Here is a 26,989-nt window from a genome sequence, read left to right on the forward strand (position 1 = left end):
CAATCCACTCACCTCAGCCTCCCAAAGTGCTGGGATTACAGGCTGAGCCACCGAGCTGGCTGGGCCCCGAGTTTAACATAAAGGTTGCTCTGCAAACTCTAGGTTCGACTGTCCTTCCCCCTCCTTAAGAACTCAAAAGCTGGCTGGGCTCTCTTTTATTTACATAGAACACAGCTATGAGATCATCCAAATCAAATAATGAGGGAAAAGCTCTGCTTCTTATATTTATCATGAAATATGATCCATGGCTTTGAAAAACTGTTAAGATGGTACAAGGCAGAAAAGGAACAAATTAAACTATGAGCTCCAGAAAAGCAAGACTTGTATCTTATATGTCTTTATTTTTCTTCAGGGACTAACAAAGGATCCTGATCAATAATTCTAGAACTGAAAACATAAACAAGTGCCAAGAATAAATATCTGTAATTGATCCTATATATTCATATTTTATTTGGTTTCTAAATTCTGCAATGAACGCCTATTCAATGCATTTTGTATAAGAGAAAACAGATCTAAAGGGGCATATAAGTTCTGAAGCTCTAACGTTCAAAAGAGGGGGTTCTTATACTCACCATTTTGGGCAGCCTTTGTGTGCCTCCTGCTCCTGGTAAGAGCCCCAGCAAGACTTCAGGGGTGCCTAATACTGTTTTTCTATCTTTTGTTGCTATTCTGTATTGGCATGAAATGGCAAGCTTCAAACAAATGAAAGAAAATTAGAATGTTACAAAATGTAACTTAGTAGCATCCTGGGATCTGTGAGGGTCTAAACACTACTTATAAAGCATGGATGTTCCCATTAAATAACTGCAATTCCTTAGGCTGGCATTTGATAATTTCTATAATTTACCTTTTTCAGTCTTTTCCATACTTTTTCTCTAATACATTAACCTCTTTTTGGGTTGCAGAGCTCCTTAAAAATCTGCTGAAAGTTGTGGAGGCTCTCAATAGAAAAAGGCAAACTCAATTTTTTTTAACTGACCCCCATATTAAGAATCCCTGCACCCTTTCCCATCAAGCATGTCTGCATACAGTGTCTTAATAGGCTTTGCATATCCTTGCCTTTGCTCACACCACACTATAGATAGAATATTTTTCCTGCTACTTTCGGGGTTAATCAAACTCTGCCCATCTTTTAGAACCAGGCATAGTTTTTCTTAACATAGTCATGTGTTGCTTAACAATGGGGTATATTCTGAGAAATGCAGCACTAGGCAATTTCATTGTTGTGCAAACATCACAGAGTGTACTTACACAATGTAGATGGCAAAGCCTGCAGCAGGTTATTGTACTGAATACTACAGGCAACTGCCACACAACTACAAGTATCTGTGTACCTAAACACAGAAAAGGTACAGTAAAAATACAGTATTATCTCTTATGGGACCAGCATTGTATATGCGGTTGGTTGTTGACTAAAATGTTACGTGGCACATGACTGTGTATGTGAAAGTGTCTGGTATATAGCCCAAAGTGATAGATGCTCAGTGTTATTCCCTTCTCTCCTCCTTTCCGACATGTTACAGTCTAGTAAGCATTTCTTCTCTCAGATTTTCTGTTATTTACCACCTTTATTACTCACAAAGCACTTGAACATATATTATGCTTCATGTATTTTAGCTAGACTGATGTAGCTCAAGAGCAGGGATCACATTTCTGAATCTTTGCCCTACAAACCTGAATCAGAGTTTTACAATTGAATAGGACCTTAGAGATCCAGTTCAAATCTTCTCAATATATAAATGAAAACATCACACTTTGATTCACCTGCTCTGTGTCACTTGGTCTGTGTCACATAAATTAAGAATGAAAACCTGTCCAGAAGTTTGATAAGTAAAAACAAAGCTGATTCTCCTCTGAAAACTTTTTTTCAGGCAAAACAGTACTTTCAAGACTGACAGTTGATGAATGCCACCAATGAGATAGACAGTGTCTCAATGACACTGGAATAAATCTATACCTCAAGTCCTCCTCCCAAGCAGGATCCACTGATGGCAGCCACAACAGGCTTTGTGGATTTCTCAAGTTTCTCAAATGTTCTCTGTGCTTCCTGTGATATTTGTACTACTTCTTGAGGGGTCTTGCAAGCGGCTAACATGCTGCATTATCCATGAAAGTAGAGAACAGAGAAAAAGGAAAGATAAAACCATAAATTACTTTGTTCAATACCTTATTCACTATATGCTTACCCTACCATAATCAATATTTGGTAATGATCTTCAAATACTCAGATGTTTAAGGATAATTCTGTCTCAAATAGCACTAATATCAGCAACATTATCTCTTTATAAAGAGTGTTATATTTATAGATCAGAAAACATAAAACAAAGCATTCTGCATAATTTATTTTTGCTTTTATAAAAAAATCATTAAATTAATACACTCTGTATATGAGAAAATCATCTTTGGGTAAATATTTTCACTATTAAATATTTTCATTCAGGTGGTTATATTAGACAGCAATCAAAATGACAGCAAAAGCAAAGCTCTCAAGTTGTTTAGAGGGATCTAAAACCTTTAAATAAATCCCACTAATGATTAAAAAGAGATCTGGTACAATAATGTTGTACTTGATGCCCTTTAATTTTGGTTTGTTTCATTTGCTTCTTTGTTTCTGAACACATCTGGGATGTGGATTTTGACTAAAAATAACTAATATTTTATGTTACTTTATACACTGGGAGTTATTCAGTTGGCCTCATAGAAGCTGCACATATTTTCCTACAGATATAGGGAGCTACTGTCAAGTACATCAGTGCCTTATTAGGCCCAAACAGTTGAGCCACAAAAAAAGCACCTGTTACAGATATTTTGGTTGTTTTTTTTTTTTAATAAAAGAGAAAAAACATGAGTCCAGGAGGTTGACGTTGCAGTGAGCTATGATCATGCCACTGCAATCCAGACTGGGCAACAGAGTGAGACTCCGACTCAAAAAGAAAAAAAAAAAGCTGGGTGCGGTAGCTCACTCCTGTAATCCCAGCACTTTGGGAGGCTGAGGTAGGAGGATTCCCTGAGCCCAGGAGTTCGAGACCAACATGGGTAACATGGTGAGACCTTGTCTCTACCGTGTAATTCCAGCTACTCAGGAGGCCGAGGCAGAAGGATTACCTGAGCCCAGGAGTTCGAGGCTGTGATGTCCGTGATTGTGCCACTGTGCTCTAACCTGAGTGACAGAGTGAGACTATGACACACACACAAAAAGATTTGCTGGGCGTGGTAGCTCATACCTATATATATAATTCTAGCACTTTGGCGGCAGAGATGAGAGGACTGCCTGAGCCCACGGGTTTGAGACCAGCCTGGGCAACATGGCGAGACCTCATCTCTACCAAAAAAAAAAATATATATATATATATTAGCTGGGCGTGGTGGCACGCACCTGTGGTTCCAGCTACTGGGAAGGCAGAAGCAGAAAGATCACCCGAGCCCAGTAGGCTGAGGCTGCGGTGGCCGTGAGCATGCCACTGCATCCAGCCTGGGTGACAAAGTGAGATTCCAACTCAAAAAAAAAAAAAAGAATTAACAACTGTTAACATTTTAATGCATTAAACTAACATATAATTTCCCCTCCTTATATATGCTTTAAAAATTGTAAACAAGTTACATAAGCATACATTCTACCATTTAAAAAAAAAAGGAAAAAAAATACTAGCTGCATCTGTACTGTTTCCTTTGACAGTCACAGGTCCTACCATGCACTTCATTTCCCTGAAGTAGCCATCTTCATGTTTGTAGTGTATCCTCCCAGACCATCTATATACTTGCATCCACAAATAAAATAAAGAATTATTTCACGTTTGATTTAAAAACATTTATATAAATTATATATTACATGAGACATTCTGCAACTTGCTTTTTTTAACTTGTTTTTGAGTTCTAATGCTATGCTGGGGATCTAGTTAATTCCTTTGAACTGTTTTGTAGTAGTTTATCATGTGAGTGTTTCATTTTTACTTATGCATTTCCCTACTGATTGATATTTGGTTTGTTTCAAATTCTTCATTACTTGAAACTACATAGGGCCAAACATCCTTTTATATTGGTTCTTACAAACAAAGGGTAAGATTTCTCTAGAGTATATGATATGTATATTTTCAATTTTACTAAAGGTTGCCAAATTGCTTTCCAAAGTGACTACACCAACCAGCATTTCTATTAGTAACATACTACCTTTCTTATTTCCCCAAGTCTTTGTAAACACATTGAAAGGATAGAGCCCAAAAAGGAGTTTCTCTGGCCTTCTTGAGCTCATACATGACAATAATCCTTTCTGGGAAGACTGGTTGAGTCACAGGACTTTGAGATTATCATAATACTATAAGAAAGGGATTGGCAGTAGCAGGATACTGCCAGGGGTGGGGGGTGAGCAGCTACATTGCATCAATAAGGATACCTGATCTCAAACCAGGTGAAGTGGGCCCAAACTTTACCTGTATAATGTACCTTATGTACATTATATACCTAATCCTGAATTGTACCCCACATTTTTAGGATTAAAACAAAATCTTCTAAGAATTTGTCTTTCTGTTACTGGCCCTGACCTTCTCATCTCTGTAACTGACTTACCCATCCTTCTGGTCGTCAGAGATAAACTGGAAACAGACCCTATAACCATGAGTTTCACTGAATGCTTGCCTGCCCCACCTATCCCCAAAGAAGTATTTAAAGAAGCCCCTAGTCTCAAGCTCTGGCTATGATGCTTTCTTTAAGCTCTGGCCTCCTCTTCAGTCTTAGAGAGGTGGATCCACCTTCTGTCTCTACTTTCTAAATAAACTTTTCTTTTTAATCTAATTTTTGTGCAATTCTTTACATACCCATGACACCGCACACTGAACTACCACATGATATTTTCAAACTTTTAAATGTTTGCTGCTCTTATGGGTAAAAAATAGCCATCTCATTGTTAGTTTAATACTCAAAAACTGCTTTCAACTTCTTTAAGGAAAGGCTATTTTAGTCTTACATGGTTTAAGCAACAAACCACCTTATAAGTATAATCTTATTATACTTATAAGATTAGATTAACTTTGAAAACTTGCAAATTTCCTTCTACCTTCTATTTTATTTTTATTTTTTTAGAGACAAGGTCTTGCTATGTTGTCCAGGTTGGCCTCAAACACCTCGGCTCAAGTGACCCTTCCACCTCAGCCTCTTCCTGAGTATATGGGACTACAGGCAACTGCCGCTGTGCCTAGCACTTCTATCTTCTTTTAAAAGCAGGAATTATTAGATCTAAGAAGCATACTGTTAATCAAGATAAGAGATGACTTCAAGTTTCCTAAAACTTACTTGATATCAGCACCTGCAACAAAGCAGCCTGGCTTGGATGAGATAAGGACGGCACTTCTGATTTGATCACTAGCCCAGATTTCATTCATTACTTCTACGAACTCCAAATGTAGCTCTTTAGTCAGTGTATTTACCTGCCAGAGGAAAATAAATTTGAAGTATCAGATGTACATATCACCATCAAATGCTACTTTGATTATGGAAAATATGTTTATTCAGCAGAAATATACTCTTAGAGGCAAGAAGGCGAGTAAGAAACACTCCCCTCTTCCAACCCAGTAGCTTTCTATTTAGGCAGCTTTGGTAAACTATAAGCACTCTTCTCTTTAAAAATAGGTCTACCCAAAGGAAAAACTCAGGGTCACATTCCCAGGAGTTTGAATCATATGCAGGCTATGACTAGGGGCTATAAAAATTTGTTGGCATGGAAAAAATTTGTATAACATTAAGAAAAAATAAAATAAAAAGAGGACATTTAACATGATGCTAGTGTTGTAAATATTATTTACTGAAAATGAGTAAAATGTGGTTATCCCTTGGAAGATACCAAGAAAAAAAATGTGGTTATCTTTTGGTTTGAGTTATGAATTATTATTTTCTTCTTCTTTTTTTTTGTTTGTTTGACACAGGGTCTTGCGCTGTCACCCGTGCTGGAGTACAGTGGCACAATCATAGCTCACTGCAGTTTTGACCTCCTGGGCTCAAAGAATCCTCTTCTGTCAGCCTCCTAAGCAGCTGGGACTACACATATGTGCCAACAGTTCCTGGCTAATTAAAAAACAACATAGAGATGAGGTTTTGCTATGTTACCCAGGTTAATCTTGAATCCCTGGCATCAGGCAATCCTCCTGCCTTTGCTTCCCAAAGTGCTAGGATTATAAGTGTGAGCCTCTCTGCCTATTACTTTCGTCTATATAATTCTTTGTAGTTTTAAGTTTCCCTACTATTAGCATGTGCTGTTTTTGTGTTCAGGAAAAAGGTTCAACAACAGAAAATTTTCAGAAAAATACCTTAAAAGCTTGAATCATTGGTTAGTGGGTACTAAGGTTTAGTCTTAAGTAGGGGAATGGCTCTTATTTTCCTTAATTTGTGATAGCGTCAATTGCTTCCTCCTATTACATTTAGGCCTCTGGCTACAATATTTTTAAGGTAAGAAACCTTTACTCCAATTTTAGATGGGGGGAAAACATGGGCTCCTGCAATAAAGCACTTTTTTTGTTTGTTTTTTGAGTAGGAGTCTCACTTTGTCACCTAGGCTGAAGGGCAGTGGCACGCTCCCAGTCACCACAGCCTTGACCTGCTGGGCTCAGGCAATCCTTCCGCCTCAGCCTTCCAAGTAGTTGGAGCTACAGGCACATGCCACCATGCCTGGCTAATTTTTTGATTTATTGTAGAGATGGGGTCTCACCAAGTGCCCAGGCTGGTCTTGAACCTGTGGACTCAGGCAATCTCTCACCTCAGTCTCCCAAAGTGCTGGGATTATAGGCGTGAGCCACCATGCTTGGCCTAAAGCTCTTCTTGACACCCAGGTATGGTGGCTCACACCTGTAATCCCAGCACTTTGGGAGGCAGAGGCGAGAGGATTGTCTGAGCCCAGGAGTTCAAGACTGGCCTGGGCAACATGGTGAGATCTCATCTCTACAATAAATCAAAAATGAGCTGGGTGTGATTACGCATGCTGGTGGTTCCAGCTACTTGGAAGGTTGAGGTGGAAGGATTGCCTGCACCCAGTAGGTCGAGGTTGTGTGGGCGTGCCACTGCACTCCTGCCTGGGCGACAAAGTGAGACTCCGACTCAAAAAAACAAAAAAGCTCTTTTTGGCAAAAGGCTGGATTAAATGTTATATGCTTTGTTGAAGGTGCCACAAACAAATGAAGTTTCACTTTGAACAGAACTTGATTTCCAATACATGAACTGCACTGAGTCATTCAGACCCCTCAGGAAACTTAAGAGTCAAGTGTCCACACTTAACTCAGTCAACTTACTGTGAATAATGACTTGTATCAGGCAGGTAATGAAGGAAGAAGATTTAAGAGCCTCATATTTAGACAGGTAAGCAAGTTTTGATTCTTAATAAACAAGGCTTGTACTCTGGTTGTTATCTAATAAGTTATTCCTCACTCTACACAGTAACGGAAGGCTAGTCTTATTAATCTGTCATGTTGATCTGGCTCCTAAGGTCAACAAGACGAATTCTTATGTTAGAGCCTCTGCTTCAGCCAGGTGCAGTGGCTCAGGCCTGTAATCCCACCACTTTGGAAGACTGAGGTGGAAGGACTGCCTGACCCAGGAGGTTGAGGCTGCAGTGAACCATGATCGTGCCACTGCACTCCAGCCTAGGTGACAGAGTAAGATACCAACTCAAAAACAAACAACGAAAAACCCTATGCTTCTGCCCCAGAGAACTGCCTTCCTTGGGCAATTTATCAAATTTTAACTAGTTTAACTATTAAAACAGTAAATTTGTATTACATTCAGATTCTGCCAGATTAGTGGATTTCTTTCTTTCTTATTCAAGACTGGATTAATAAATGTAATTAGTAGAAATAAACTGCAGCAAATTAAATTAGATACCTTTGAATTGGGTGAGTTAATTCGAACAACTGCCACATCTCCTTTGACTCCATAGTTAATATGACTTCTAGCTAAAAAGAGAGAAAAACTTTATTTGTAAGCATGTTTATTGTAACATAAGTCTAAAAAGCAATGTAAGCATATTAACAAAAAATTAAACTTACCCAGTAAAGCAGAAGACCCTGTAAAACTGCGGCAAATATAGCCTGTAAGAAAAGACATTTCTAAATTAATTTGCAGAACAGAACTTTTGTAGTATTTGTTATATATAACAAAGTTATAATTTACAACAATAACAAAACCCAAATCAGAACGATGTATTCTAAACCATTATTGTGACTACTGCCATTTTTTTTCCCATTTCAATTATCAGTCATATGATTATTTGGATACTAATGAGGTTGGTAGAAGACTGGACCCTCAAAAATATCTACATACCCAGAACCTGTGAACATGGCAAAAGGGATATTATGGTTGCTAATCAGTTGATCTTAATATAGGGAGATTATTATGGAGTATACAGATGGGTCCAGTATAATCACAAAGGGGAAGAAGGAGGCAAAGAGAACCAGAGAGATGATGGTGGGTGTGATAATGACTTGGCCCTGTGCTGCTGCCTCTGAAGAAGGAAGAGATGGATAACAAGTCAAGGGATAAAGCAATCTCTACAAGCTGGAAAAGTCAAGATAACAGATCTTCCCCTAAAGCATCCAGAATGAACACAGCCCTATCAACACCGGTGATTTTAGCCTGATGAGACCCATTTCAGATTTCTGACCTTTATAACTATTTACATTTTTATTCAGACACTAAATTTGCAGTAATTTGTTACATCAGCAATAGGAAACCAACACACTAACCAATAAGTAACTTACAAAGCAACCCATAATGTCAGTTCCACATGTATTCCAAATATATCTCAACTGTTTTCCAGTCATGTCCTCGCATTTTTTCTGGAGTGATGAACTTTTTTCCCCCAGTGGTATCAAAAGTAAAATCAAGGGGCAAAAGTGGCTACCATAGATGAAACATTTCATGTTACATTTTGCTATTTTAAGCGTTTCTAACAGAAAAAGTCTATATTGAATTCCACCAAGAATACTCCTACTTTATGGATAACAAAGACTACATATACTCCTCCCTCTTTCCTAATCACTTCACTAGTTAGGCTCTCCAGCACAATGATGATGATAATGGCAATGATATGATCTTTTGAGTACAGGCCACCACAGAGAAGTCCCAGTGGAAGGTCTTTTGATCTGGACTCTAGATAGAGGTAAGGAACATTGGGGAATTCCAGGCAAATATTCCAAGTCTGTTTTGGAATTAATCTACCTCTTTTCTACCATTAAAGGCTTACCTCTGCCCTGCTCTCATCCAAACATCTTGCTCTAGGTGGTAACCAAGCTGTTCTGGAGGCAGCCCAGGGTCAACATCCCTTCATTACAATTCTAGTCTTCTTCAAAACACCCTTTTTCTTCCCTTGTCTTTCAGTCTTGGCTCATCTTAAACCATTTGTCCTATGAACCTCTTTAACTCCTTACTCCTTCTCCCTGACTGTACCTTCCAGCACTTGCCCAGTTGTCTTAGGAAAAAATTTTTCTCTAGCTTTGGTTCTAAAATTAAAGGCAAATCACCCCTTAATTGATTTGTAGCAGTACACATGAAACATCTATACTCAGGAAAAGACATATGTCTTCAAGTATTATCAAATAAGAATGAGTGCTTTAACAATATCTGTGATTTCTTCATGCATCTCCTCTAATTATACTAGCTTTTCCCAAATATTAATTATTACTAACGTTGAAACTTTTTTATTTTTACTTTTCATTGAAATATACAGCATTTGGACTACATTAGGAGGTGTATGATTTTGGAATCCATAAACAAAATTTAGGAGACTAGGGAGTACCCGCCTGACTTGGCGGTGCTTTAAAAAGTTAAAATCCCCAGCAACCTCTCAGTGGCTACACCTTTCTACCAGCCTGTGACCACTTGTGTTTCTCTGTGCCTACCTACTCTCCCATTCTCCATATCCTCTTCCTTCATGTGGTTCAGAATTTGGGAGATGTCAAACGAGAGTCTAAGATTTTGCCCTAGCTTACCATGATAATTCAGGGCAATGGACAATAAAACCATTTTGGTCACTTTCTATCATAGCAGATATTCTAAATGCAATTTTAAATAACAAATCTACCAAAAACACTTTCTACATGACTTAGAAATAAACTTTAGAACCATACCACTTCCAAGTTGCAGATGGCCTGTATTTGACAAAAAGGTAGGGACCCTTCAGGAGCTGGGAACAATTACTTACAGCCAAAGTAGAACTTAAGAGACTATCCAATACATTCAACAAAACTGGGATTTCCATAGCAGTACTGAGATGTGATTCTAGAACTATGTTGGGCATAAGAACCAACTGCGGAGGTCCAAATATACTCACAAATTCCTGGGCTCCAACCTAGGACCACAGAATCTATTTTAGAGGATTAGGCCTCAGAATCTGAACTTTGAAAAAGGTGACTCTACAGCAAACAAATGGCTATGTGGGAACCACTGCTTTGGAGAACCCAGTGATGGTGAAGCGGACTGTGGTGAGGGACGGGACCATGAACAGTTAGCCAAGACTCTTGCTTCTGCCATCTTTCTCTGTATCCCACAGTTTAAGGCACAAAAGATAGCAGCTTTATACTGGTCTGAAAGGCAAGGCAATATATTATTTAAAAAGGGAAAGAAGCCAGGCTCGGTGGCTCAGCCTGTAATCCCGCGCCTTTGGAAGGCTGAGGTGAGTGGACTGCCTGATCCCGCGGGTTCGAGACCTGCCTGGGCAACTTGGCGAGACCTCATCTCCACAATAAATAAAAAAATCAGCCGGACATGGTAGCGCATGCCCGTAATTCTGGTTACTTGGAAGGCTGAGGCAGAAGGATTGCCGGAGCCCAGCAGGTCGAGGCTGCAGCGGCCGGAGCGGCCACTGCACTCCAGTCTGGGCGACAGAGTAAGACTCCAACTCAAAAAAAATAAATAAAAAGGGAAAGAAAACTGCATGGATGGCACCAGAGCACAGTGGGGTGATCTTAGGTTCTGTCTGTCTTTCTTCTTCAAGCAATCTAAGCCACCCTTCTTAGTGTGAAGGCAAAGGTCATGGATTCAACCATAAGGTTTATTTACTTGCTGTGCGACCATGAACAAGTTTCTTAGTGAATTCCAGTATTTTTTTAAAGACAGAAAAAGGTAGTCATCTCCTCAATCCTCAGTGCCTCTACTTCACTGATATTTCTTTTTTGCTTTTCCTTCCTTTGAAATCTATATCATCTGTATTGACCACCCTTTCTTCTTTATATTTGCATCATGACTCCAACCTTTTCCACAAATTCTTATCTTCAGATTCCATCTACAATGTTCTTTCTCTTCTGTGCTGCATTTTTATCTTTATTATTTACTGCTTTGTTCTCTAATTGCTGCATCCTATAGCAGGTGTTTCCTCAACCACACTGTAATCTCTTCTAACGTCATCTCCCAGTCATTCATTCAACAACAACAGAAAACATATTGTGACCTACTATATGCCATGCACTGTTCTAGACAGGTGAAGTACAGCTAGGTACTTGGGGTGAACAAAAAAGACAAAAGACCTTGTCTTGGTGGAGCTTAAATTCCAGGGTAGTAGGGGATATGATATGTGGGAAGAATCAGCTTCTACTCTATGAGATAAACGAAAATAGACCTGACATAAAAAAAAGGAGTTTGCCTGTAAAGTAGAAATTCCCATGGGAAGGGAGGCAGGGGACAGGTAATTCTAACTAGAACAGAGTAAAGTGGATTAGAGTGGGAACAGACTGACTGGAATGCAGGTTGAGAGAGATGAGGTGGAAAGACATACAAAAACCAAGAAACATAAATATGTAAAGAAATATGCTAGAAGCATCTAAGCAAAAAAAAAAAAAAAAAAAAAAAAAAGAAGAAGAAGAAGAAGAAGAAAGAAAGAGAAAATAGAGTAAGCATGGGTTCATTTGCTGCAACGCTATTTTATTTTTATTTTTTGAGATGGGGGGGGTCTCACTTTTTTGCCCAGTCTGGTCTTGATCCCCTGGGCTCAAACCTTCCTCTAAGTCACTGGGATTATAGGTATGTGCCATGCTGGGCTGCAATTTTAAAGATCAAATATTTGAAACAACAGGTTGGTACTCATTAGCCTCTTACCCACTAAATCTACCCATGCATACACAAAACAATCTACAAAAAAAACAAAAACAAAAAAATCTACACACTCCAACATAAAACCTTTTCAAAATCAACTGAGATAAAAAACAAAGAAAATCAGTAACTACACAGACACACTTAGGAAAGAATTCCCAACCACATGAACTAATCAAGTCAGAGTATGATGTAGCTATGTTTCTGGAATTTAGCCATATCCACTACCTACCAGCAAAGATTACTCTACAGCAGCTGCGTGAACTTTAGCCTACATCTTTGGTGCCAGCAAGAGAGAAACCTTTGACCAACTTTTTAATCATCTTTGTAATGTAACTTAAAAAAAATACTGATAAGACTTCATAAGTCTATGGTTAGTGGAGACAGTTGAACAAATTTCAAGTTTGAAAATGTTATTTTGGCTGTAACAATCAACAACTTTTCCCAAAACTCAACCCTGCAAACAGGGATGACATTAAGGAAGAGAGTAAAATTTGAAAATGCACCATCTCCTAAGGTATTTGTCTCTAATTCACCATCTCCTACGAAATTATTTTACCACTTACATAATTAGGAATTTAGATTTAGTGTAGAAGTGGAAATTGGACAAGATACTTTGGTCAGGAAGTGATTTTCATTTGACATCATTTTCAAGAATTATGGACTTACAGATCAGGAATGCTTTAAAACTTCAAGAATTACAAGTCAGTTTCAAGGTAACTTTATCATCAACCAGCATATGTCATAATCTCATTAAATGTTTGTCAAAGCCTTGGCACAGTAATAAAGGTGTGCAGGTAATTTAAAATTCATTTTCTAGACGTTTTACTAAAATTTATAAATTGTTATTAAAGGGGGAAGTAGATAGAATGAGCCCAGATTTTTTGAAAATACAGAGCAAAATATTCTGTGTGTGTATATATATTTCTAGATAGAAACCAGAAAAATTAAGCTGATAGCTTCTTATTTCACATGTAAATGTAAAAATTATTTTAAAACATTTTTCAGATATATAGAATCATTGTTCTTCTGGGCTGGAAAAGAGTTAATAACAGCTAACATTTACTGAGAATTTACTCCATGAAAAAATGCTTTGTATCTAAAATAACTCCTTTACACTTTACAAGGTGGTATTATTGACCATTTTACAAATGAGAAAATAGAAATTAATTGCCCAAGGTCACTAGAGGGTAAAACGCAGAGTCAGGTTCAAACAGAAGTCAGCTCCAAACTTAATGCTTTTAATTGCTCTGTCATGCTACTTCTCATGCCAAAGTAAATCCATAGTCTCAATCATTCATGTTACCGACGGGGAAAATAAAACCCATTTAGATTCAGGCATTTGTCCAAAGTCACCCAGCTTGGTGGTGACTAGAAACCACGTGCCCTGCGTACCACTTGAGAGTTATACCATCTGCCAATCTGTAAGAAATACCTTAAAACTAACACAGGAGCAAGTTCAAAAATACACATCTCACTTTTCAAAAGTGTTAAACTATAAGTGTGGAAAACAGGAAAAAACTGTAAGGAAACACAACTGAAGGCTAAGAGTAGGCATATAAGTAGTAAGACAGTGGGTGATTCATTCGTTATTCTTAATTTTCTTCCTCAGTCTTTATAATTTTTTGGTTTTTTTTTTTTTGAGTTGGAGTCTCACTTTGTCACCCGGGCTGGAGTGCAGTGGTAATCTCATAGCCACGGCACCCTCGACCTGCTTGGGATCAGGTGATCCTTCTGCCTCAGCTTTCCAAGTAGCTGAAACTACAGGCGAGCACCACCATGCCCAGCGAATTTTTTGATTTATTGTAGAGAGGAAGTCTCCCCAAATTGCCCAGGCTGGTCTCGAACCCCTGAGCTCAGGCAATCCTCTCTCCTCCGCCTTCCAAAGTGCTGGGATTATAGTCATGAGCCACTGTGCCTGGCCACAGTATTTCAGTATTCTGCAATGTGGCTATATTATAACTGGTACACATACAATACTCCGGTGGAGACCAAAAACAGTGATTGAAAAGAGAAAGCAGAAAAAGATTCAATCATTCAATTAATCCCCTTACAGTAAAGGGAGGCTCCAGCTACCTGTCTAAAAAAAGCATACAACTCCAGTGGTTCCGGAGGAGGAAACAGTTCACATTACAAATTAAATTAAAAGTTAAAAACTTATAACTAACTGGTATTAAGTACAACATGCCATAAATAGTCACATTTGACCTTACATATTTGGAAGGAAGGAAAATGCTAGGTTTTCTACAATCACCCACTTTTACTACCCTTTCACTGCTAGTTTGCTGAGAAAAAAAATAGCATACACAGGTTGATCGGGAATTGTCAGAAACAAGATTAGAAATGGTTCTTATCGCGATCCAACATTTCATTCCTTAAGATACAGGTGATTGTGTATTTTAAAAGTGTGTCTTCCAGTAAGTTGCAGAACCCCCGTCGAAATTCCAAATACTATACGTTCACAAATGGATTACTGAAACTGCAAGAATTGAGCTCCCTACTGAAACGTGGTAATAAGCACAAAAATGGTTTTGAGGAAACCGAGCAGGGAGGGACAGGGATCCGCAAGGTCGGTTAATTCCACCCAAGAAGCTTTTAAGAAAACTCTCGACGCGAACAAGGTGCCATGGAGCCACAGAGATGAGAGAGAACGGGTCCTGGGACCCCAGGAAGTCCCATCTAGTAGAGACAGGACCACGGCCCTTATTAAAGAAAACAGGAGGGGCGTGAGCCTCGAAGTAGCACGCTGGAGACCGGCGGAAAGGCGCCAGAGTGGAAAGGACCCAGAAACGTTAGGGGTTACGGAGTCTGATATCGCCACAGGGCTCTGAGTCGTGACCGAGAAAGTGACAGTCACTTCGCAAGGACACAGGAAGCGGGGTCCCGGGGCAGTATTTCCCTCACAGGGATGGATCCCGGGCGGGGATGAGCAGGCGACAGGGAGCGCGTTACGCGGCTCTGGGACCGTCCCAGTTCCCGCAGGACTTCTGTCCGGCGTTCCGGGGTGCTCTCGGGGGCCAGGCCTCACCTCGGGAGCGGAGGATCCTGAGGACAGGGAAGCGGCTGAGGCTGCCAATTGCCCGAGAGGCCACCATGTTGAGCCGAAGAGGACGAAAGTGGAGAGCGCTTCTATTCGGGGCGACCGAGCGGAGGACTTTTCTTCCCGAGGCCAGACCAGTTAGGCGCCCGACGTACTGCCTGACTAAAAACCTGTGCGCCGAGCGACCCCCGGCCCCTGAGCCCTGTCCTTCGCTTCCGCTAACAGGCTTCGAAAGGACGCTTTCTCCGCCGAAGAACGGAGGCCCATCGAAGAGGGGCCACAGTGCCGCGTTTTCCAGTCAGGCGGCCAAGGGCAGCCTCCGGAGTCCGCGAGGCCCGCCCGCGGGAATGAGAGGGTCCTTCCTAGGCCCCGCCCCTTGGTCCTGCCTAGTACTGCTACTGGGTTCCGAACCTCGCCGTGAGCGGGTGCCCGCGGGGACGCAAGCTAAGGTGAGACGGCGTGTGTTGGGCTTTCCGAAAGTATGGCCTTGACCGGCGGGCGAGGTCCCACTTTCTTTCCGAGCAACTGAACCAGTGGCCGCGGCCGCCTCTCCTCCCCGAGGGAGTCGAAGTCCTGAGAGCAGAGGAAATTTCCTCGGTCGTGGCGACCGTACCAACTGCAGCTAGGGCAGGGACTTGCACTAGCGTTACAGCTGTAGTTTGGGGCACTGGTGTCACCTGTTTCCTAATTTATCACCGCAAGTTAGTGAACTGTTTGCGTGTGTGTGTGTGTTTTGAAATGTGTGTTGTTTCACAGGCTTTGCCTGTAGCCAGGTTAGCGGCTGTAGAGCTTCGAACTACGTCACAGGTTTACCCCGATTTCTGTTGTAAAGGGTGGGACTCGGTCAGGTGACCTTTCGGGACTCGACAGTGGAAGGAAGGAGCTGAGACAATCCCCCATCCCTCTCGGTAATCCAGAGCTTTGGGGTATTTTCTAATCCAGAAGGGACCTGGCGGTCATCTGATCATACATTCTCATCACTTGATTGGTAAAGAAACTGAAACCCATGAATCAGAGTGGAGAGTGTTTACCCATGGGCACAGGTGGTAGAAATAGGACTAGAGCTTAAGTCTACTAACTTCCAATCAAGGACTCTGCATCGCAAGATAGCTGTTTTTATGCTGGAAAGATGGAATGGGGTCCTGGAATAAAGTGGTTTCAAAAGGAAGTTACATTGAGGGCCTACTGTGCTCTGGACACCTTCACACCTTTTCGTGTCATCCTCATGATCTCCAAATTGTTATGGTTTACATTTCTAGACGAAGTTGGGAAGCTCAGAGAGATTATGTAAATTTTCTGGCCTTTGGCAGAGTCGCCAGGATTCAGACAAAAGTCTGAGTCTCAGCTGGGTAACGAGGCTCAAGCCTGTAATCACAGCTCTGAGAGAACAAGGCGAGAGGATTGCCCGAGTCCACAGACCAGCGTGGGCAACTCGGCGAGACCTCCACTCTACAATAAATTTTTAAAAATTAGGTGGACGTGGTCGCGCGCCCCTGCAGTTCCAGCTACTTGGATGGCTGAGGCGAAAGGATCGCCTGAGCCCAGCAGGTCGAGGCTGCGGTGGCCGTGAGTGTGCCACTGCACTCCAGCTTGGGCGACAGAGTGAGACTCCGACTCAAAAAAAAAAAAAAGAAGTCTGAATCTCATTGCTCGCCTGATTGACTGTTCTGCAAGAGAAAAAACAAGAAGGGACAGAGGAGCGGAGACAGAAATGAGTTTAGAAAGAAAGGGTGGGCTTCTGTTTAAAGTTCAAGGCAAATGAGTTCTCATCACTGAGAGCACTTTAAGCAGAAACTGGATGACACTTCTGAATAGATTGCTAAAAGGAGCCGGATGCTGTGGCTCATGCCTGTAATCTCAGCATTTTGGGAGGCGGAGGTGAGAGAATTGCCTGCGCCCAGGGGCTACAGACCAGATTGGGCAACTTGGGGAGACCTCTACTCTACAATAAATTTTTTAAAATTAGCAAGGCGTGGAGGAGCACATCAGTGGTTCCAGCTGCTTGGAGGGCTGAGGTGGAAGGTTCATTTAAGCCCCAGCAGGTGGAGGCTGCTGTAGCTGTGAGCCTGCTGCTGCACTCCAGTCTGGGTTACAGAGTGAGATTCCAACTAAAAAAAAAATGCCGAAGGGATTCTTGATGACCTCATAAAATTTTTACAGTTCAAAACTTGCCTCCTGCCCACGTAATGCTCTCTTCTGTGCCTAACTACTTGGAGTACTTATTATTTAGGTCAGACGTGGCAAATTTTTTTTCTGTAAAGGGCCAGACAGTAAGTAGTTTAGGCTTTGCAGGCCCACTTTAGCCTTTGTTATATGTTCTTTTTTTTTGTATTTACAAGTTCTTAAAAATATAAAAACTATTCTTAGCTAGAGGCCCATGGGTTGTAGTTTGCCAACCCCTGATTTAGACCACTCATTTGGCTCCTTTTTTCCCCCCTGCACTTTTAACAAATTGTAAGCTCCACCAGGGCAGAAATGTTATGTTTCTTTGCTTTTCAGCATTTTAGTACAATAGTTTATATAGAAAGGAGCTATGTACATTTATGTCACCACCCACTAGTAATAATAGCAAACACATGTATAGCCCTTACTATGTCTCAGGCACTAAGTGTCACATGTGTTTATGTGTATGTATATATGCATCTGTATGTATGTAAAATCCTCACAACAACTCTCTAAGGTAGGTCCTGGAATTATCTACATTTTACAGATGTGGGCCCTAAAACAGAAGAGGTTAAGTAACTTGCTTAAGGTCATACAGCTAGGATAGAGCTAGGATTTGGACTTAGTCTGGCTTTAGAGTCTGTTCTCTTAACCACTACATTGTATCTTGAGTAATCACTAGCTGTCAGAGCTATCCCATTTTGCTTTCTTTGCTTGCCTAACCCTTTCTTGCTTTCCCTTGCTCCCAGGTGCCTGCAGCTTCATATATATTTCCATATTTCCACACCCTACTCCAGCCTACCTTACCCTACCCTGGAGTTTCCATGCTTTGTTCTGAAGCTTGCTTTTTCACTTAATATAGATTATGAACATTGTTCCATGTCAGTTTGCACACTGACATGGAACAGTTTCTTTCCAAACTGCCAAATGGTAGTCCATGGTATGTTTGTACTGTAATTTATTAAACATTTCTTATTGCTGTGCATTTAGATTTGTTTCAGTTTTCCATAAACATAAGCAATGCTATAGTGAATATCTTGAGTATTTCTACAGGCTGGAGACCTATGTATGCTACACAAACATTTTGAATATTTCTATAGGTTGGAGACCAATAAGAGGAATTATTGGACTCAAAAATTTACAATTTGAATTTTGATAGATAACTACAAAATTTCCATCCATACCTTAGCAATTTGTACTTCCATCTCTAGTATATGAAAGTGTCTATTTAGTTAGAATTAGATCCCTTCTTACCAGAATTGTATATTAACCATATTTTAAATTTTTACCAATGTGATAACCATAAAATGATCCCTTGCTTTAATTTTTAAGAAATTATGGTTATTGAGGTTGAACATTTTAAATTTTGTTGATTTGGTACTTTCTTCCTTGAATTACTCATTTTTTCATTTTTGCTTCTGGTCGTGTATCAGGAAGTAGCCTTTGAATTGCAAATAACAGAAAATTGAGATCAAATTGACTTATTAAAGGGGATTTTTTTTGGCTTACAGAACTGAAAAGGACAATGGGATGATGAGTTTCAAATAGGATTCAACCAGGGCTTTCATTTCTTTTTCTAAAATTCTCAGCTCTGCATTCTTCTGATGTGAGATCTAGCCTTAAGCTAGCTTTGTTGATGTTTTCAAATTGCTGTAGTCGTGCTTAGCCTCTGAAGGATGGATTTGTTTTCCAGAATTCTAGGCAGAAGACTTGAATGTTTGACTAAGCCATCCCTAAATCAATACCAGTGGTCAAGGCAATACCAGGCACAGTTGTTTTAGGTCTTTTTTTACCTGAATCAATGGTCCTGGCAGACAGTATGAGATTGTTCTGATTGGTTTTAAACTCTGGAGTTGGACTGGATTCAGTTCAATTTAAATCATATGGGGCAACTACATAATTTGTCCAAGATCTTTAGGCTTTTCTGTGTTACATATTACAAATGTTTACTCTGAATCTATTGTTTGCCTTTTAGCTTAATTTTGCTATCTTTTGCTGTGTATATATTTTAAATGTTTATATAATCAGACCTATTAGTTACTCTTTTCTGTTATGGTATCTGGTTTTGTGCCATATGTGGACTCTTGTCTCCATCTAAGTTGTACAAATATTCTTTGAGCCGGACTTGGTGGCTCAGCCTGTAATCCTGCGCCTTTGGGAGGCTGAGGTGAGTGGATTGCCTGAGCCTGCGGGTTCGAGACCCGCCTGGGCAGCAAGACCTCATCTCTGCAATAAATCAAAAAATCAGCCGGCCGTGGTAGCGCATGCCTGTAATTCCGGCTACTCGAAAGGCTGAGGCGGAAGGATCGCCAGAGCCCAGCAGGTCGAGGCTGTGGTGGCCGGAAGCGGCCACTGCACTCCAGTCTGGGCGACTGAGTGAGACTCCAACTCAAAAAAAAAAAAAAAAAAATATATATATATATATATATATATATATATATATATATATATATATATATTTAATCCTTCTGGCATTTATTTGTACTTATAGTATGACCTGTGTACATAAATTTTTTTCCAAATGTTTATTCATTTTTCCAGTTAATTTATTGAATAATTCATCTTTCTTTCAGTTAATTGAAATATTATATTTATTATGTACTAAATTGTCATATACACGGATATGCTTCTGAACTTGCTATATCCTCCTCTGTGGACCAGTGTCATTTATTCCTGTGCTGGAATTACTCTGTTTTATTGCTGGTGTGCTTTTTTAGAAAGTTTTGATATCTCTTAGAGCAAGGTCCCCTTTTTGTTTTTCAGCATTTTCTTGGCTATTTTTATGAATTTTATTTCAAAATGAACTTTACTTAAAAGACCTTGTATCCTAGGCCCTTGTGGCATTGTAAGTAGCTTCTGGAAATGGTAGTGCCATCTCTTGGGCTTCTTTCTGTTTCCAGTCACAGTCCTTTGAACATCCCCAGGCCAGTGAGCCTCAAGCTTGGACTCCTCCATCTCTTTCTAATCTACGTTTGGAACATGTAACTTTTTTTTCCATTTTGGAAGCTATGGGGCATCCTCCTTTTAGTTTATAAAGACCCAAGAAAAGTTAAACTTTAACGCTTTTGTATTGTCTATTACTGTGTAGCAAATTACCCCCAAATTCAGCTGTTTAAAATAATATCTATTTATCTCATACAGTTTTTGAGGGTTAGGAATCTGGGGCAATTTAGCTGGGTTGTTTCTCATGAGGTTGTAGTCAGAATGTTGGCCAGGGATGGAGTCATCTGAAAGCTTGCCTGTGGTGGAGGGTCTGCTTCCAAGCTTGCTCATGTGGCTGTTGGAAAGAGATGTCAGTTCCTTACCACATGAGCCTTAATAAGGCTGCTCTTGACATGCCAGCTGGCTTCCACCAGAGTGAGTGAGTTGAGAGAGAGAGACCAAGATAGAAGTTATAGTATCTTTTATGGCCTAATCTCAGAAGTTAGATGCCATCACTTCTGACGTAGTCTGTGGTTTGCACAGACCAGCTGTGGTACAAGGTGGAGGACAACTGTACAAGAGTGTGAATACCAAGCAGTGGAGATTGTTTGGGGCCGTCTTGGAGGCTCCCAAAGCCTTCACTGGCAATTCGTACAAGTTTGTTCTTTGTTTTTTTTAAGTTAAAATGTGTTTCAAAGTTAAGAAATTATAAGAGAAGTACAATGACAAGTTTTCCACCCTTGTCCCTTAGTCACTCAGTTCCCTTTCTTCTAGCCAGCAATTATGTTTAACACCTTTTTGATACTTCCAGGAGGCATTTCATACTGATACGAGGAAATGTACATAATATTTTTCCTCTTTTAACATGCATAATAGCATGCTGTACACACTATTTTGCATCTTGCTTTCTTCTCTTAATAATATAACTTAGATATGGCTACATATTGGTATATAATCATTTCCATATCTTTACAACTGCATAGTATTTCACTGGGTTATTGTAGCTTGGTTTACGTAACCATTTCTCTATTTGTTGGTTATTCTAATCTTTGACTACTACAGGGACAACATAGATTGTGTCCCTGTGTAAGTAATATCCATGAAACAAATTCATGGAAGTAGATTTGCTGGTCCAAAAGTTAGGTACAGTCGTAGTTTTGACAGATAATTACCAAATCACCTTCCATAGGGGTTGTACTAATTCACACTCTTGGCAGCAGTGTATGAGAGTGTATGAGAAGTAAGTGCATACTCTTGCCTACATAGTGTATAGCAAAACTTTGAGTCTTTCCTAATTTGACAGACAATTATATCTATGTGGTTTTAATTTAAATTCCTCTTATAAGTGAAATAGAACATCTTTATATATCAGAAAGCCATTTGTATTTCCTTTTCTGTGAACATTCTGTTCATATTGTGTGCCCATTTGTCTGCTGGTTTTTTTTCTTAGTGATTTGTGGTAACTCATTGTTAAGAATTTACCCTTTTTTGTGTGGAAAGGAGAGAACATGGCTAATATATTTTAAATAATTTTTAAAGCATAGAGTTTCTATGTCTTTTGATTTTTTATTATATTGAAATAATACAGTATCATACTTAGAAAAAAGTTGTAAGTGTTGTACTGCAAACTTGTTTTTTAGTTGCAGTTGTATGTTGCTGCCATGATGCTTCACCATCCCTAGATACGTTAGTGTCTATTCCTGTCAAATACAAACATTCCACAAAGCCTTCTACATAATCACAATACAACCTTCAAAATCATAAGATTAACACTGTGATTTCATGATCATGCCTAGCTGTCTCTACTTCTTTGGCCCAAGAAGGAGAGGAGCACAGACTATGGAGATAGACTGCCTGGGTTCAAATTCAAACTCTGCCACTCACTAGCTTATGGGTCTAAGTCACTCAATAAATCTCTTGCAAAGGGTATGATAATCATGCCTTCTTCATAAATCGTTGTGAGGATTATATGGTTAATGCTTTGAATGTTGGCACAATGTGAAAGCTATGTTGTTTAGCTGTTATAATAATATTATTGGAGAAAGGATAGTTGATAACTAGACTAATGGTGTAGTAGCCATAGGTGAGATTATCAGAGTTCTCAAGATATAAATTGTTGAACTAACCCAGGATATAATTTTGCTTTTCTTGTTTTTAGATTTCAGAATGACTACCATCTTGACTTACTCTTTTAAAAATCTTCCCAGTACATCAAAATGGGCCCTCAGATTTTGTAAGTTTAATTTTTTTCTTTTTAAATATTAGATATGAATTTATAAGCATCTTAAGCATTGGATGGTATTGCTTTTTGTAAACAATTTATTTTGTCTTTCAGCTTTAAGACCTCTGAGCTGTTCCTCCCAGCTAAGAGCTGCCCCAGGTATAGTAATTTGTAAAAATAAACATTTCTGATATAATTGTTAGATTCCAGGTCCTATATTTTGTGAATTCTGAATAAAAACCAAAACTAATTTGCCAATTCTCTTGCTTTTATGAGTAGCATGAACATCACTATTCTCTTCAAATTAAAAAATGTATAGGACCAATCATTAATGATATTACATTATTTTGGATTAGACTTGAGACTGTTGCCAGGAGGCTGCTTTCTGGGATTTGAACCTGGTGGAATCATGGAGTTTCCATAAACCTTGCTGGTCAGTTTATTCACCCTCTGGCTGTCAGTCCTACAAATCAGGGGTCCCCAACTCCTGGGCTGTGGAACCTGGCCCTCATAGGAGGAGGTGAGCAGCAGGTGAGCAGAGTTCCATCTGCTGTCAGGTCGGTGGGGGCATTAGATTCTTGTAGGAATGTGAACCATCTGCTGTCAGGTCTGTGGGGGCATTAGATTCTTGTAGGAATGTGAACCCTGCTGTGAACTGTGCATGCGAGGGATCCACGTTGTGTGTTTCTTATGAGAATCTAATACCTGATGATTCCCCCTCCCACCCATCCGTGGAAAAATTGTCTTCCATGAAACCAGTCCCTGATGCCAAAAGGCTAGAGACCACTGCTGCAGATCATTAGCATACATTCTTGAGACCAATTATGGAGCCAAAAGTTAACTTTTAAAATTTGCAGGCCTGGCGTGGTGGCTCACACCTATAGTCCCAGCACTTTGGGAGGCTGAGGTGAAAGAATTGCCTGAACCCATGGGTTTGAGACCAGCTGGGGCAACTTGGCAAGACTTCATCTCTACAATAAATCAAAAAATTAGCCGGACATGGTAGCACGTGCCTGTAGTTCCAGCTATTTGGAAGACTGAGGTAGAAGGATTGCCTAAGGTCAGCAGGTTGAAGCTGTGGTGACTGTGTCAACCTGGGCAACAGAGTGGGACTCTGACTCAAAAAAAAAAAATTTGCAATTAGTAATATGCTTCTCTATGATCAGTATCATCTTATCTCATATACAAGAGGACCCATTCCTGAAATAGAGGTGATCGGGTAACTAATTCATAAAAGAAGGCGGTTTAGTCAATGTGAAGTAAAAGAGTAAAGAAATTTGTTGGCTGGATGTGATGGCTCACTCCTGTAATCTAGCACTTTGGGAAGCGGAGGCGAGAGGATTGTCTGAGCCCATGGGTTTGAGACCAGCCTGGGCAACTTGGTGAAACCTTGTCTCTACAATAAATAAAAAAATTAGCCAGGCATGGTGGTGCATGCCTATAGTTTCAGCTACTTGGAAGGATGAGGTGGAAGGATCGCCTGAGCCTAGCGGGTTGAGGCTGTGGTGGCTGTGAGTGTGCCACTGCACTCCAGTCTGGGCTACAGAGTGAGATTCTAACTCAAAAAAAAAAAAAAAGAAGGAAAGAAATTTGTCAATTTTATGTGGTTACTTAGATCCTTGGTAAATCCAGTGAATGAGACTTCTTTACTGCAGATTTTTTCATAATCTGCTGTAGGTATGTATCTTCACGGGCCAGTGCTAAAAAATACCTTGACAAATTCTTAACATTTTTCTCCTTGCCTAGGTTTTGTGTTGACCTGTGCCTCTGATTTTGGTTTTATTATGGTATTTCTACTTGTGTATACCTTAATAGAAAAAACACCTACCCACCTGTACTCTCTTCCAACTTTACCTTTTTCTGGGCAGTGTGTCCTTAAACTGGTCACTTTGCATCCTTGCACTGTAGTTTCTTCATTTAAAAAAGAAATACGAGGGGGGACTCCAAAAACCCCTGGAATTTATTTATTAAAAATTGTGTATGTATTCTTACATGTTTAAACTTCAGTCACTTTCAAAGTACTCCTCATTTGATGCAATACTCCTATTGAGCCACTTTTTCCACTGCTCAAATCAGTTTTTGAACTCGTCAATTTGATGCCTTTTGGTGCTTTTGTTTTTTGTTTTACCTCTTTCACATTGGCAAAACGTTTCCCTTTGAGGACTTTTTCATTGGGAAAACAAAAAGAGTCACTTGGAGTTGAGATCAGATGAATAGGGAGGGTGGGATATGGGGATCATGATGGTTTTTGTTCAAAAATTGCTGAACACTCAGTGCAGTGTGGGCAGGTACACTTGTAAGTCACCCATCATGAAATGGGCAAACACATTGAAAGAATCTACAAAAGCATGAACTGAAGCGGAATGCAGCCTCTCACAACAACTCTAGCTGGTACACTGATGCTGATGGGCTTCTAGGACACTTACCTACTAGGCGAAGGCTGTACTATAAGGGACCCACCCTCCAAAAGATAATTCTGGGTTTTTTTGGGTCCCCTCTTGTGTAATAATTCTAGCCTTGTCAACCTCATATAGTTATGAAGATATCTCAGAAGACTTTGAAAACTATAAACTCAATGTAAGTGCAAGGTGATATTTTTATATTGTTTTACATATACTGCGTTCACAGAAGTCTGTTGCCATATCCCAGCTAGCGAAGTTTCGTGTTGTCATTTAACAAATACATTTCCTGTGGCCTTTAGATTCTAACTAGATTATAGATTTCTGAGTCCCATAAAGAATAATTCCTATCTGTTTTATTTCACCTTTTCCCTAATTCTAGTGTTCACCCAGGTCTTTGGTTTGCAAAGTCATACAGATAGACTTGATCTTTGCCAACTAGGAGAAGGTCATTCAATTACCAACAGAGGAAAATATTTATCTGGCATTTAGACTATTCTTTATGCTACTCTGCAACTGCTTTTGATGTGCTTTTACAACTATATTGTAAACCCTTGTGAGTCTTTAGTTTTTTTATATTCCCAGTGTCTGACACAATTTCCTACAAGTAACTTGTGTTAATTCTGATACTGATGAAAAGAACACATGACAAGACAAAGGAATGTGACCAGCTGACTTGAGGGGAGGGAGCAGGCATGTGCCTATGCTCAGGTTTTAGGTTGCTGTAATTTTATAACTAATTCCTCTTGAAGTTCAAGTGGATATCTCTGCCTGGCAGCTGTTGTAATAAAAGGATTAAATTAGAGGGGCACAGGATTTATTGATGTTTTCAGTCATCTGATGGACTGGAAATGTAAGTGTGTAATGGAAATTTTGACTGATTTGACAGTTACCTAAATATCAATATACATCTATCCCACTCTCTCTACATACATGCATGTATATGGCAGTTGTATAATACACGACATGTCTCATCTTTGATTTTAACTGTATTTAGAGAGTGTAGAATGTATATTAGCCATTGAATCCTTGATTGTGGAGTTGGGAGGAGCCTTTGGGAGGAAACTTTGAGATCATCCAGTCTAGCTTCTATATTTGCAAATAAGCAAATCTTGGCAGAGCAGGGCCTAGAACCCAGATATTTTAATTCTTAATTCTTAATTCAAATTCTTATAATTCATTGCTGCTGTGTGCCCATGACTCTGGAATATGTAAAATGGAGCTGTATTATTTGCCCTTGAGAAAGTTGTGATGTGCTTAGGAGCCAGTATGCACACGAAACAGAATGAGTCCTTGGGTAATTGTTTAATACATAATGACTATCATTTTTATAAGGTGACTTATAGAGTTAATTTGATTACTTTATAATATGCTAAATTATTTGGAATGGCCAATTTTTGCCCTAGAGGCTGCCGTAGAAGTTCAGCGACAGGAACTACAGGTAACTGTAGTTTTCAGAGAAGGCTTTACTAGGAAGTGGAATGTGAACTTGGCCCAAGAGATAGGCGAGAATTAGATGGACAAAAAGGGGACATGAGCAAAGGTAAGGAGGTTGATGTGAGCAAGGCCATAAGGGACTGGGGCTTGCTCATCATGTTGTAGTCTGAGGTGCAGTAGAAAATACTTTTGAACAGTTAAGGTCAAGCAGGCAGTTTGTTAGAAGATGTATAAAAGGAACATATGGTTAACTTTTTAAAAGCAGAATGAAATGATGGTGTGTTATCTGACTTTTCTTTTCATCACTTTCTCTCCAAGGTCAGTCATGAATAATCTGCAGATCTTCAAGTTTTGTGGCCTGTGTTCAGTCCTTATTCTCCTTGTGAGACATAAGGAGAATAAGGACCATTTTGTTCTTGACACTCTCCTGCTTTTGATCTCATACGTTGTTCTCTCTTCATTCCCCCTCTTCCTCTTAAGTTGCCATTAGTCTCACATCTGCTCTCTGCCTTCTCAGTGTAGGGAAATTTCAAAACTAAGTGTCTTTGATTGTGAATAAGTTAAGAATGGGAGGGTTTGTGTGTACCACAACTGGGAAAGTGCTAGAGCCACGCAACAGCTCTAGGGGCCAGCTGTGTCACCTCTGTCATACACCACATGGTGTATCCCTTTCCTGGCCTTTCAGCTTTTCTAGTATCTTTCTTCACCTTCTTGCTGGCTTCTTTGCTCATTTATGGTTTACAAATT

General features: G+C 39.9%; 2 protein-coding genes across 4 annotated transcripts in view; one reads left to right on the top strand and one right to left on the bottom strand.

Annotated features, from left to right (window-relative positions):
• The window catches only part of HADHA (hydroxyacyl-CoA dehydrogenase/3-ketoacyl-CoA thiolase/enoyl-CoA hydratase (trifunctional protein), alpha subunit), a 59,581-nt gene extending 44,254 nt beyond the window's left edge, over positions 1 to 15,327 (bottom strand). For 2 of the 3 annotated variants that reach the window (XM_008069864.2, XM_021718494.1), the window contains exons 1-6: positions 15,089 to 15,327; positions 8,025 to 8,066; positions 7,861 to 7,931; positions 5,287 to 5,420; positions 1,958 to 2,096; positions 573 to 692 (exon numbers count right to left, since the gene is read on the bottom strand). In XM_008069864.2, the coding sequence (XP_008068055.1) occupies positions 573 to 692; positions 1,958 to 2,096; positions 5,287 to 5,420; positions 7,861 to 7,931; positions 8,025 to 8,066; positions 15,089 to 15,155 (573 nt within the window). In that variant the 5' untranslated portion in view covers positions 15,156 to 15,327. The remainder of the gene's footprint in view (positions 1 to 572; positions 693 to 1,957; positions 2,097 to 5,286; positions 5,421 to 7,860; positions 7,932 to 8,024; positions 8,067 to 15,088) is intronic. The other variant, XM_021718495.1, reaches the window with a different exon arrangement.
• A 156-nt stretch (positions 15,328 to 15,483) lies between these two features.
• Positions 15,484 to 26,989, top strand: part of LOC103272354 (trifunctional enzyme subunit beta, mitochondrial) — a gene marked incomplete at its 3' end in the record, with an annotated part of 37,630 nt that continues 26,124 nt past the window's right edge. Inside the window, exons 1-3 of the mRNA XM_008069869.1 lie at positions 15,484 to 15,549; positions 22,344 to 22,418; positions 22,521 to 22,565. Of these exons, the coding sequence (XP_008068060.1) occupies positions 22,352 to 22,418; positions 22,521 to 22,565 (112 nt within the window). The remainder of the gene's footprint in view (positions 15,550 to 22,343; positions 22,419 to 22,520; positions 22,566 to 26,989) is intronic.

Source organism: Carlito syrichta, unplaced genomic scaffold, assembly GCF_000164805.1.
Source record: "Carlito syrichta isolate Samal-C Ts95f unplaced genomic scaffold, Tarsius_syrichta-2.0.1 Scaffold312243, whole genome shotgun sequence".
NCBI lineage: Eukaryota > Metazoa > Chordata > Mammalia > Primates > Tarsiidae > Carlito > Carlito syrichta.